We start from the raw sequence: 14,080 nt of genomic DNA on the forward strand, positions 1-14,080 counted from the left end.
TGGTGGATTTGCAAGCAAGCCTGGCCTGTAAAGTCTCCTCTCATCCCTTCCTGAGACCCCAGTAAAGGAAAGGTTTCAGTTAAGCAGCATAGAACTTAAATACAGTGGACCACATTCTCTGTGGACAATGAACAATGGTAAAGGAGTTGACTGGAGCAAAATTCTGCTCTGATTAAGGGACACAGTGCCACCTTGACCCTGTCTATGGGACAAGAACAGGCACTTGATGGCACTGAGTTTTAATTCTCATCACTTTTACACTTCAGAGTGGAAGAAGATACAAGAAAATTCAAGTATCAGATTATTAAACACAAGGCATATATACAATATATATTCATTCCTTCACTTGGCAGGTAATCAGCAGAAGCCATGAAACTCAGCTATGTACTCCTTACGTAAATAATGAGAACAATCAAGTCATCCACTCCATTTTAAAAGCACCAAGGAACAGGCTACCCAAATCATCATATTATAAGCTTTAATCCAGATCAAAAACAACTTGCTGTACAACCCTTCCTAGATTGGTTATTATTATATCTAGACTGGAGATAGGACAAAAGACTTGCTGCTGGATGAATGAGCTGTCTGGACTTCCAGAGCTGAAAAAAGGACCTAAAGTAATTTCCCTTTATAAAACAATAATATAAGACTAAATGGACAGCCTTACATTCTGCACTGCAAGTACTAGCAATAATATGCCCTTCTCATTGCCTCTGCTTTGGTAGGTTAAAACTAATCTTCATATTTCGTTTCAAAATATGCTGTTCATTTCCTTGATTATTCCAGTAGCCTGCCTGTAAGTAATACAGTTGCTTATAAAAAGGATTGTTTTCATACCTATTTTCACACGTCCTTTTACATCATCTTGTTTCTACATCGACTCATTTCTTCCTCTCACTCTCTCTCCAATCAAAATAGTCATTATTATATGTGCTACATAGTAAGTAACAACCAGGAGGCAAGGGTAAGAACAAAGTAACCAAAGTAACTTTGCTTCTCCTATAGCACCAATTTTAAATTGCTTAGCAGGCTGTTTAAGTGAAGCACTCTGGCACTCTCAAAGAGCCAACAATGAGTCCTTTTAAACAGATTTAAAGCAATACAATGGCCTTTATCCCTTACTTGTGTTATATTTGAAATGAAGATCTCCTTTGGTTCCTCTCCTGTTGTATCCAGCACTTCAAATTCATCACCAAAGTCACAAAACAAACGTGAACATATTCCATACACATCTGCACTGATGAACTACAAGAGAAAGTAAAAATCATCAGTATCCCTAGAACAGCACAAGCCAAATGATGCTTCACACTGCAGCCTGTTGAAGGCCAGCAGGTTTGAGTCTACAGTGGAAACCTGTAGTGTACTTAGGCCACACTACACAGCACAGCACCAACGACAGACCTTGAACCTGCAGGAGCACTTCTGAGCCCATTCACAACACAGGAGTAACATCACTACACAGTGAAATGCTGCCATTTCTACTTGTCTTACACTCAGCCTCAGCATGTCCTTCAGTCTTAGCAGATTCTTTCAGAACCATTTTGAGTTAACAGTGAAAACTATTTCTTTAACATGATTGCTTTTTAATTAAGGACCAAGCTGTGGTTACCTGTGCTGGTATCCATATAATACCAGTAGCAGCAGCAGTGTATTCCCAGAACTCCTGCTGCTCCATCTGCATTGAATTATATACCTCATAACCAGCTTTCTCCATTTTTGGAAAGAACACCCTGGAGGTCCAGAATGCCCACTGTACAGATTATTAATGTATTGCATTTTTTCTATTACCTTAATAGGTGGCTGCTGAGCATGACAGAAGTCATTAATCTTCTTCTGCAGCAACAGACTTACTTCAGTCAATATGACACACTGTGAACAAGAACAGAAATACTTCTAAGACACTGAAAGTAATCAGTATCTTCCAGCCATGGGAAAACTTATTATCTAGAGTAAGTTACTTAAGTGTCCTGACTTCTTATCCTCCACACTTAAGAGAAAGCAGTCTTGAGGAAGTTTTCTCATTAAAGCAGATTGGTTACCATCTCTGGAAACAAAATGAGTAGGATCAGGAACAGCTAATTCTCAGGTTTTTGTTTGTTTAGGGTTTTTTTAACTGCAGCTGTGGAGCTCAAAACCCAATTAGAATATTTAACATCTCAGCAAAAATGTAGATTTTGAATTTTAGGATTAAAGCTAGCAAACAAACAAAAATAATACTCATTAGTGCACACCAAGAAGTCTGCAGAGGCTTCCAGTATTTGTGGTCATAAATGCAGACACAGAATTTCTACAAACATTCCTTTAATGCCTAGAACAGCACTGAGTTCCAAGGCACATGCACTGCAAGCCATTCAGTTACACATGGCCTGCTGTAACTGGGACATCCAGAAACTTGGTGTGCTTGTATGTCAGCCACACAGTAAAGGTTCCCCACTCAGACTGAGCCATGCACACAGGCAAGAGACAGCTGACTGAACAACTGCAAGTGCACTCACTCCACCATAGAGGCACTTATATTTCATCACATACATACATGAATGATCTAAATATATAGCCTGAGCTTCTGCCACCTGGAATACAGCACACAGAATATATATAAAACATCTCTGCAAGCTGCAAAGAAAAGTCACAGTTTCACCTTCAAAGAAAAAAAAAATTCTTTTTGAATACAGTGACCCCACTTAACTATTTATTGTCATAGCAAATTCTATAGTAAGTGTACTAAGAAAGTGGTGGGAACACAAACCCACTGTTTCAGTCTTGGAAAAAAAAACAAGCACAACACTTCACCAGTCTAAATACAAGACCCACTGTTTTATTTACACTATCTCAAAATATACTTCAAAGCTCTTCATTCTATTTACTTACAAAAAAATTCCAAGTTGTATGCTCTGAAGAAAATATATGAATACACATACAACTACTTTAAGAGTGACATACCTGGTAGTGCTTTAGGAAAGACAGATCTGTGGTTTCATCCAGTGGCACAGTCGATGCTGCTACATGGACATATGGATTGAGTTCTGCAATACGAGGAAGTGTAGCCTCAGCCCTGAAAGAAAAGCAATTTTCAATTCTTTACATATCTACAAAATTCTATTCTCAATACAGAATTTCATACTACATATGCTCTACAAGAGACCCTCACAATGTCTCCTGGCAACAACCAGTAACTCATTTACTAACACTTCAATTCCCAGCAGGTCTGAGGAAAACTGCTGCGTCCAATATCCCACAGGATTGTCTGCTGTCATGGCTGTTATCTAGTCTTGTACAGGTGGCTGAAAAAGCCCAAAGAAGAAATGTATGCTGGCCCCCACTATTTAACTTGCATAACAAAAAGCAACACTTGTGACTCAGAACATCAGTCCCAAGTCTTGACTTCTAATAACTACCTGGGTACTGTACTCACAACTAGCAACTCCAGAGAAAGGGTTTAACATGTATTTGATATGTACTACCAGCTCTTGCACAACAAACTGCTATTTTTGATGCTGATGAGGCTGTCAGGTTCAGTCCTCTCTCACTCCAAAGACTTCACTAACCTGTTCCTTTGACTGGTAACATCCTCTTCATGGATGAAGAAGTTGATGCCCAAATCCCATTTTGTGCAGTGCTTGGTGTCATGAACTGTAAGAGCCTAAGAAAATTTGTCAAAAAGCACTTGCTGGAAGAAATATACAAGGTCACAACACCCAAAAGGATGGAATAAGCCCTATAAAATGTTGGAGGACTAACACTGCAGAAGATTTAGTTGTAGTACATACAAGGACAAGCTCTTCCAACCTCTTTCCCAAGAAAACTCTTACTGTTTGAGAGAGCAAAACACTTCTGCAATATGCACTTCATTCAGCATTTTCCTCCCAGTTTGCAGTGATACCAGACAGCATTTAAATATCAAGGATGATTTTTGCCAGACTGTGATACAGGGGCAATTGTGATCTGAAAATTAATGGACAACTCATTTGATTTTTTTTTTTTTTCCTATGGGAAAGAAGAATTTTAAATGGCTTCTTGCTAATAAAATTAATCCCAGCAGGAAAAAAGCAGTTATTGGATTAAAACACCCAACTAATGTCTACACAAAAGGATTCTAATGGATGACAAAATAAGATAATATATTTTGAATAGTTTGGCCTTCAAGTTTGGACCACTCCATTTAAGAGAAGCCATTTTGTACAAAAGGATTCAGCATCTAATCATCAGCTAGCCTAAAATATTTTATGAGCTATTTCAGAGAATAGTGGACATTAACATGAGATTCTGACGGTACCACTAGAACATCCAGATTATTGAAAAATTTTACCCCTAGGTTCTCAAATATTTTGCAACCCTTCTACTAAGAAACAGATTCAGAAATTTTAGATTAATTAGCTAGCAGTGTTTTGCCTTTTTCTTGTGCTTACCCAAGAATACCAACAACAGAACTGTTTTACATACCTTTACCCCAGCCAAAATGATGTTTTTAGCTGAAAAAACAAGAATAAAGCAAAAACAAAGAGAGATTATTGCAGGTTACTTGCAAAGCAAAGTAACATAAGCAAGGTTAAAAAGACTCTCTGCATTGGTCATTTGTCAGCTGTCCATCCCACAATTGTGATTACAGAGATAGTAATGAAAATAAACTGCAAAACCCCATGACTGTGTTCTGGCATCTGGTGCAGAGAACCACTAGAGGCAACTGAAAGAGTAATACCCCAAGCACAAAACAGCCAAAACATGTGTTGCTCATGAGGAGTAAGGGAAATTGCTAAGGAGTGTCTTGTATCAGGGCAGTTAATGCATATTCACCAAATAGTCCTGTTCTCCAACACATCCTCCCATTCCATAAATGGGAAATATTTGGGCTATAGCTAGTCCTATGATACATTCATTGATACTGATGCCTGAAGGAGTAAATTGGATTACCTCCCCTAAACCTTCACCCAGCACACAAGATTTGGGTAAAGCAATCTGGCTCATGGAAGCAAATTTTCAAGTAAAATTTGAAATGTTGTTCTAGTAAAATGAGAACTTAAGTCCAGGATCTTTCCTGCATCTGCAATGTTAGCAATATGCATCATGCACACATAAATTCACTCAGACAGTTCAGACATGCTTATTATATTTAAATTTAAAGTTTATAAGTATTCTGGGACAGTATGTTTACACACACTTGTGTCTTTTTAAGTAAATGTAACCTAACTTACCAATCTCCACCCCAAGGCCACCTATACCACTCAGGAACACATGGGACTGAGCCATCTTCTGCATTGCTGTGTCTCCAAGAACATACCTCTGGCGACTACAGCAAAGACAAATTCAGATCAAAACAAGATACAAAGTCAAAAGCATATTAAAGCAAGTAAAGAGTTCCCAGTTGTTAAAAAAACTTTTAAAAATTGAAATGTTTATCAATCAAACATAAGATTTGCACTCATAATGCAGACAGTAAAATGCATTTAATCAGACCTTGTCAGTGCCAGGTTTTAGAGAAGATAAATAAAGTCATAATTTTAAATCACTGCAAAACTTCTTCAGGATAAGCAAAGTTTTTAGAATTAACTACTGAAGACACAAGCATACAAAAGAATTTGTTATCAGAAAGCTTCAAAACAGAGGGTGACACAGCTTTTGTAGTCAGATCCTGAAATCTAGGAGAGTTCTAACAGCCAACTGTACAATTAAACTTTTACCATTCTAAACATCACCTTTTTCATCAAGGAAAAGAACAATTTTCATGAGGCTACTGCCAAAAAGTAAAAAAGTGACACAACACCAGAAGTATTGCACTGAATTAAAAAAAAGCCTTATTTGTTCTGCATACAAGCATTTTTTAAATTTTTATTTTTTTTTTATATACAAAGAAGCTTTTCATCCTACCACGCTTTTACAGGGATATCGTTTGTCCCAATACAGACTTTCTGAACAATTACCATGCCAAGTGATCTCAAGACATTCCCAGCTAACAAATTAAAACAAAACTAAACCAAAAGAATTTTTTTTTTTTTTTAGCTACAAAAACCACTCAAATCCAACAGCCTGAGGTCTGGAAGGTAACAGAGATATTGATGATTAGGACCAAGAAGCCCAGCAAAGGCTGAGGGATGAATGAAATTGTAACATTACTACATGTAAATATAAGTGATCCTGAAAAGTCAGAAGCAATGCTTAAAAATCAGACAATCTTACCTATACAAAGCATCATCAATTTCCATAGAGTCTGCTGCCATGATTCAATGTGATTTGTTTACACTAGAAGGGTTACAAAAAGAAATGAGCTAGTTATGTCCAATGCAATTTCATAGCTGGCACGCCCTCCCTGCCCCACTCAGTTCTTCATTAAAGGAACTGAAAAATAAAAAAGTGATGCTACACAGGAATAACTTTGAACATTAAGAAGCCTGTGGAACATCACAGTGCCTGGGTAAGGAAAATACACAGCCAGAAGACAAAACCCCGCCAATCTTCAATAACTGCATTCAAAATACAAACACATTAATTTCCTCACTGAAGAAATGCAAGACTTACTTATTGTATTTGCCACAGTTAAATTTACTGAAAGAGCAACTTCATTCTATATTAAGAGCTCCAAGCTGATCAACCTGCATCTATCTGATCAGTGGGTTTTTTTTGAAAAGAAGATAGAAGATCACTGAATGGCTAGAAATAGGCATTTATGTTGCATTATTTCTATGTTAATTGAAAACCTTTAAGAAACAAGTATTTCAGTTAACTGAAGAAACCAACACCCAAAGATCTGAATTACTGCAACATTTAATTAAAACATGCAGTTACACAGTTTGATAGAATTATAAGAAAAAATGTAATTTATGCTGTTAAGTCCTTCGGCCATTAACAACGATGTTTTCATTGTTAAATTGGTGATAACTAAGCACCAGGATTAAGAACAAGCTGCCCCTGGGCACCTTGTTTCTTTCTTATGCACATTGGGAACTGGTGCTTCCTGAACCTGGCAGGTGACTGCCACCAAACACAGGATGACCAAAATAGACCCTGTGTGTACTTTTATAGTAGTGATTGGAACTGATGTTCTGGGTCACATATCTTATTTCAGCTTTCTACAAACTGCCTTGGAAACGACACATAGCTGACAAACCTCTCTCCTGAGACTGAAAAGTAAGGGCCCAGACATATTAAAGACATTTTTTTTGAGAGCACAGATATACCCTAAGACAGTTTTCAAACCTGCCCAAAATCTAACTCCTATTTACTGTTCAGTTGATTTTGGTAAACATTTTAACCTTTCTGAAGTATGGTACCTCGAGTCTGTCACAATGTGGAGACTGCAACATTCTGACCCAAAATTTGTCCTTTTGGTTTTTAAAAAGTGCTAAAATAGCACAGCAAGGGACAGAGTTACATTGGATACAAGCCACAAAGTTCTTCCACCATGTGGATATTAAGTCCTGCATTTCAGTGAGCACTCAAGGCATGAGGCAGCTCCACCAAGTCCACATCACCAGCCACTTCAGAGCAGCTCCCATGCCCTTGACACCACAAGGGCTGAAGACAAGCAATGACCATTTAACCAGAGCCAGATCTCAAGCCAGAATGCAACACACCATACCTTACAGTCACAGGCTTCAGTTCCTGCTTAAATAAGGGCCTTCATTTCAGCCACTGCCTGAGACACAAGACCGGAGGTCCCCTTCAAAGCAAGCCATCTAGACCAGAGCTGCCCTGTCCTCCACCATCAGCCTCCACAAACAGCACTGGCACTCTGGGACTACACCACAAAAAAGGACTGCGGTACTAAGATGGGGAAGGTGATCCACCTCTGGATAAAAACGCTCAGCTTATACTGTTGTGGTTGCTGACAGTCATCTCAATCTCTACGCCCTCCCAAACAGACTTCTGTAAACAACTAGAACGTGTGATCAACTGGAAAGAGAAACTCAGCCACCTGTTTCACACAGACTCATTTGACAGTGGTTCTTTCAATATACTTTTTAATTCCCCATTTTCCTCCTGCAGACATAGTTACAGCACTGAGATGCTGCCGGTGCACCCACCAGGTAAAGGAAAATACCTCTTTTCACAAGGAGGATTTAATGACATTATGGTCAAGCGACTGTAGGACAAACTTGGTTAATGTATTTCTGCATCCAAGTTATTTCTCACTTTTGTTCCACCAGCACTGAATCTGTTTCAAAGAAATGCATGTAGAAAAGTCATTCTAGCATTACGTCCTAGTTCTTACCAGAGGCTCAACATTTACACAGCTGTCTGTTTCCTTTTAAAAGCCAACACTATCAGTTTTAATGTCAGCCTTGTATTTAACTGTTTAAATCAAGTTCTTAATTTTTTTAAGCCTCAGCTGCATGCATGACATAACCCAGGGACAAACCAAGAAGCTACATGTTACCGGGAAGGACTGAGATGTTCTGAAGAGTAGCAAATGCGCAGGAGCTGTAGCGGTGTGCTGGTTTCACAGTGTTCTTACCTCCGAGCCAGCGCAGGCTGAAGCAGTGTTAACTCCTCGCTGTTCAGCACGCTGGGATGGCACGGAGGCCTGGGCTCATCCCACCTGCCCGGAGCTTCCAGCGGCTGATCCCAATCGATGCAGGCTCCCTGTTCAATCAGCGGGAGAGAGAGAGAGGAGGCTCAAACCCAGTTCCTGCCCAGCCGAGCTAATGCGGGAACACCGACCCCGGGGATCTGCAGCGGGGAGCCCGCACAGAGCCCACGGGCTGCCTCGGCAGCACCGCGCCCGCAGCAGAGCCCGGCGGCGCAGCCCCCGCCCGCCGCTGCCGGGGCGCTGCGCACCGCTGGGCACCGCCGGGCACCGCCGGGCACCGCCGCCCGCCCCGGACACCCCGGACGCCCCGGCCCCGCCGCCGCCCGCTCTCCTCACCCGCGGCGGCCTTGGCGTGGCGCTCACAGGCCCGAGCGCGGCGGGCGGCGGCGGGGGAAGAGGCAGGAAAGGGGTGGGAAGCGGCGGCGCCGGTGCCGCGGCGCTTCCCCGCCTGCGCCGACGTGCGGGGCCGGCGGGGCCGCGCCGCCCTCAGGAGGCGGGTCCGCCGCGCCCGGCAGCGGAAGGGGCTGCGCAGCGCCGCCCGGCCGCGGCCGCTTGAGCCGTTGGAATCCTCGCCATTTTCTGCCCGGAAAGCAGCACGCCGTGCCGTTTAAAGTAATAAAATTAATAAATCCTCCTTAGGTTCGAGTATGACCAGTTTAGACGATGAAGAGCGCTTCCGGGCCCTGCTCCTGCGGTACCTGCCTGTGTGTCTCGCAGGAGAGCGCCAGCAGGATGTCACCGACCGCACAAACAGGCAGAACTTCATTGAAGCGGTCTCGGGGGCCAACAAAATACTAGTTCGTAGCCAAGGCCGCAGAGAAGGTTTGACAAAGAGTTATCAAAAGCAAAGTACGGCCCATGCCGGGGTGGTATACAGGCTTGTGGAAACATTTCCTCTTGTTTTGGTGGTGATTAAGCAGGAGAGAGCAAGTCAAGCAGGAGAGAGACAGCCGCCGCGCTGCCTCCGCCACCAGCTCCACGCCACCCCACTAAAACCAGCATCGCTTCCCATCAGTATTTTCTCTCCCATTTCCCAGACTCTTGATTAAGGTCCCAACAGAGCCCACCTTCCCATCAGCCAGCCTATTATCCCTTCACCTTGATCCCTTTTGTTACTCCGATCACTTAGCGTAGATGAGACGAGTTTAAATCATTCTCGATACCGAGTTTAAATCATTCTCGATACCGTTAGCACATCTTGTCTAGAATGGAAGGGATTCAAGCACTCAAAAGTGTCCATGTATACAGTGAATGTAGAATAGTCATCTTGTATTTTAAAATATTTTTAAGTTTAAAAACCCCCAACCACACCAACCATCTGCATCCTATGGTACACAAGAAAAAAAAAATCCAAACAGGTAAGCTTTTTGTCTATCTTAATTGGAGTTTGGGGAACTTGTAAGAGCAAGAAGACCCAAGTTCTGTGCTCTTTGTGAGCATCCAGTGCATTATTTTGGCGTTTCTTTTAACAGAATTCTAGCAACCCTCAAGATTTACGCCTCAATCCAAGAGCGCATACCACCTTTATGTTTAATTACTAACAAATATTAAGAGCAGCTGCACAACATTGTGCTCTTTCAAACGTGGCCTGTGCTTTGGCAGGATTACGATGAAGGTTCTTGTCTGCTACAATGCTGTTTCCACAAACAGAAATAATTGGAGAAGATGTGGGCAAATTTCAGAGAACCACTAGAGGACACTAGAAGTCTGCAATGCCGAATTCAGAGACGGGATAATGGGAGAAAACCGTTCTGGATGTCGACTGCAACCCTTACCAGTAAAGAAATTGATGCTAAGGCTGGTATTTGCTTTGTAGCTTTTTCACCTAATACATAAAAATCAGAACATGGAATAATTACTTTCATTATTTCAACACAGTCATTTCAAAGAGCAGTGCATGTATCTAATGCACGGAATTAACAGGAGTCCCAGTGACCAAGGTGGGGAGGGGGGAAATGAAAAAGAGTTTAAGGACACCAAAAAAAGTCAGTTTTGGTTTTGTCACTTGCATTGTTTTTTGTCTTGTCTGTTATTTTTACCCTTATATTTGTGGTTTCTTTCCTTAAAAATTAACTTTTTTTTTTCTAATCTCAAGGTTAACCTAATCATTCTTATTTTCAAGCACTTTACCCGTCAAAAGTATTATGAAAAATAATAATAATTAAAAGAATCTGCTACCTACCATCTTTGTGTCCTAGTCATTACATTTTTCAAGACCCAGTCCACTTCGATACAGTCATCTCACATTAAGTAGATTTTGCATAGTCACAGCAAATACTGACAAGCCTTTTGCCTAAGTGGAGAAACAGCAACATCCAATTAATTCTCACTTAACCCTTGAACAGTAACCAGGCAAACACTAACAATTGTTGAAACCATGAATGTGGGCCTTCTAAGATAAAATACTACTAAGAAATTGACAGATTCTGTTTACCCCAGAAGCCAAAGAAACAAATTCACAAATGCATCAATTAGCAGGTGCACCCAGGAACTCTATAGTCTGATGGTACCAAATCAAAAAACATACAGACTTTCCCTAAACTTTGTAAGACTGCAAAATTTGAAGCATCTGGAGTCATTTGACTTCCCCCCGCCCCCCATAGTCTTCTTCTTAAAAACTACATATAACATTAAAATCTTAATAAATTTGGTTAAATAAATTAATTTTAAAGGAAATCCCAGCTCCATATTAGCATCACGTTGGAGTCAGCTATAACTTTTGAGGTAGGAAGAAAAGCTGTCAGTTTACAGATTTGCTGAAGCAATAAGTGAGATGAGGCTGTGGCCAGGAGAACATAACCACCTCCATATTTGAGTCTATTCATGTCCCAAATCTCTGCAACTTTACTTATGTGCAGATGCATTCTGCATCCAGATACTGAATACATCTTTAGAGCCAGTGTTTTCAAATGGAGCTGTAAATCTCCTTTCTATCTCCTGAGAAAATTCAAGCCACTTGGGTATTTTTAGTCTTTACTTTCCTGGTTTACAGGTGCAATTTAACATGATTAGTGGGACTTCATAGTGGAGATTTGTACACATACATTTGTTTCCCTAATTGATTTAGTTAATAAGCAAATTAGCAGACAAAACTCTTGTAGATTTTTCCCTAAAAATGTGTTATTTGAAAATACTAAGGCAAACACAGTTCAGTTTAGCACACAGGCCAGTCCAGAGTTACCATAAATCCACATCAGCATCTTTCAATGAGTTTCCAAACATCCTTCCATAGGCTATGGCTTGCCGTTAGCTCTTGCAAGAGCAAGGTGCTGACTGGCAAGGCTTTGTCTCCTCTTTTTGGCAACCCATGCCATGTAGGAGTGTTTTGATGGCATATTTAAAAGGACTGCAGCTTCCCAGCAGGATAGGCGGAAGGAACTTGCTACTTAAAGGTGCTCTAGCAAGTGACACCTTCCTAGAAACCATGTTAATAATGTTGATAAATCCAGCTAAACAATGTTGATAAATCCAGATAAACAAGGGCACCTTATCAAGGGCACCTAAGCTGATTTCACACTGAGATGTTTATGAATGTATTTCCAAAAGCAAGAGCCAGTTTTTCCATGCCTGTGAATCTGCAGCACAGGCTGCAAGTTGCCAGATAAACATTCATTGGGTTAAATAATGTCTTTTGGCTCTCAGCTCATCTAATTTGTTAACAGGAATAGCAGATACAGAATGGGATTTTCTACAAGCTTTACTTACATAAGAAATCCTGATGACAGATTGATGTCATTCAAGCAGACCTCCTCATGTGATTAGGCCTTATGCAATCAGCCTCTTCTTTCTTTCCTACTCCGGCTCCAAGCTGAAAATTAGCATTGGGAAAGCCCCAGACAACTCAATTGGAATAACCAGAGGTTTGGAACACATTTTTTGATGCTTTAAATCTACCTGGGAAATCTCAGGAAAAATGGTACCAGCTGCATAGAGTTTCCCATAGCAAATTTGCAGGGATGCAAGGACACGCATGTTTTTTCCAAGGGCAGAAGCAAGGTGGTAAATTCTTGAATTCAGATCCATTCTCAAATATGCATAGTACTGTCTTAACTGAAATTGACCTCTGAGTGTTTTAGAAAAGTGTCTTACCTTGTCTTCACTGAAACACCTGTAAAGTTCAACCACTGTTAATAACAAAACGATTCCTAGGACAGGGAATGGATAGAACTACAGAAAGCTGTAGTTTTAGAATAGTTTTAAATAAAATAAGGAATATTTATAAGGAAAATAAGGAAGATTAGTCTATTTTGCATCATATTCAAACTTTAGCTTATTATTATGCAAAGAAGAAGGTCAGAAAAAATCAATTGTTTTTAAATACATTTAATGTTATGAAACATATTGCCTTTATTTTGTTTAAATCCTTGCTAAATCTTAACATCAAGAATAATAAAAGGCTTTTAAAAACCTTTTCTTTAATCACACAGTAGCCTCGCTGTTTTACTCTAAGGCAGAAAACAGAGTCATCATAAATAAAACACTGACATGGAATACAAGACAAACCTAGGCCAGACAGTTTACTAAAAAGTTTATGAAAAGTGCATCTGGCTGGCTCAGGATTCCCTGAGTAAGGTAGACATTCTCCCACACACCTCTTGGCTATTTAGCCACTCATGAGAAAATCTGAAATAAAGGCTGCCTTTCTAATTTTAAAGGTATTGCATTTACATGTCACTTGCTGTGTGAGGTAGGAACCAGTTTCTAGGGGCTGTATCTGGGCCTCACCTCCTTATTGTTGCCCCTGCATTTGCTATGCAAAAAGATTAACGTGCAAAACAAAGCCTTAGCTGTCTATGAAAATGAACTACTGTTTATTTTCAATCACAATTCATCAACGGATTGTAAAGGATACTTCTTATTATTTTCATCCTCAAAGCAATAAGAGGTACAAAAAACTAGATGCAACTTTCCCCCCACACCCCCCCTCAAATTATGCCTTTGATAGAAGGGGACTTAAGCACTAGAAGAAAACAGTGGGTTCAGGTTATCTAATTCAAAGCTCCATGAAGTTTCTGTTTTGTAACTGAACCCTGCCTGCAGTAAATTCTTAATTGAAAAATAGCAGCAACTCAAAAGTGCATAAATTACAAACTTCATCAATAAATTAAGGAAATGGATTTGCTGCATCTAACTATCCCCCTAACTGTCCCAAGATCCTTTTCTTTTTACAATGACATGGAAAATCAGAATAAAGGTACTATTATGTTGAAATTAAAACTAATCTAAAATCTTCAGTAGATTTCTTTCTGAGATAAGGCAACTTGTCTTTCACCAAAATTCAAAAGATACACAGAATGACTGGAAGTAGCCCAATAATAAGACAACCCCTCCTACACCACCAAGCCTTAAACATAGGTTTTTCCATTCATAAGTAGACTTGTAATTCAGGGTGTGAGTTTTCAAGAAATGCCAAACATCTCATTCCCAGGGATGCTGATTATTGGAGGCTTGCACAGTAGGAAGGCTGAGGAGAGATCCAGTCCTAAGCAGTGGGGGAGGCAGGATGCTTCAGCAGCATTTTCAGCTGTAGTAGGTGCAGCTGTGGGATTTGCAGTTTCA

At 40.4% G+C, this 14,080-nt stretch overlaps 1 protein-coding gene across 1 annotated transcript in view; it reads right to left on the reverse strand.

Annotated features, from left to right (window-relative positions):
• The window catches only part of UBA6 (ubiquitin like modifier activating enzyme 6), a 29,631-nt gene extending 21,105 nt beyond the window's left edge, over positions 1–8,526 (reverse strand). Inside the window, exons 1-8 of the mRNA XM_021532612.3 lie at positions 8,447–8,526; positions 6,172–6,234; positions 5,190–5,284; positions 4,441–4,469; positions 3,546–3,640; positions 2,941–3,052; positions 1,789–1,869; positions 1,123–1,245 (exon numbers count right to left, since the gene is read on the reverse strand). Coding sequence (XP_021388287.3) covers positions 1,123–1,245; positions 1,789–1,869; positions 2,941–3,052; positions 3,546–3,640; positions 4,441–4,469; positions 5,190–5,284; positions 6,172–6,212 — 576 coding nt within the window. The 5' untranslated portion in view covers positions 6,213–6,234; positions 8,447–8,526. The remainder of the gene's footprint in view (positions 1–1,122; positions 1,246–1,788; positions 1,870–2,940; positions 3,053–3,545; positions 3,641–4,440; positions 4,470–5,189; positions 5,285–6,171; positions 6,235–8,446) is intronic.
• Between the last annotated feature and the right edge of the window lie 5,554 nt (positions 8,527–14,080).

This window comes from Lonchura striata, chromosome 4, assembly GCF_050655825.1.
Source record: "Lonchura striata isolate lonStrDom1 chromosome 4, ASM5065582v1, whole genome shotgun sequence".
Lineage (NCBI taxonomy): Eukaryota > Metazoa > Chordata > Aves > Passeriformes > Estrildidae > Lonchura > Lonchura striata.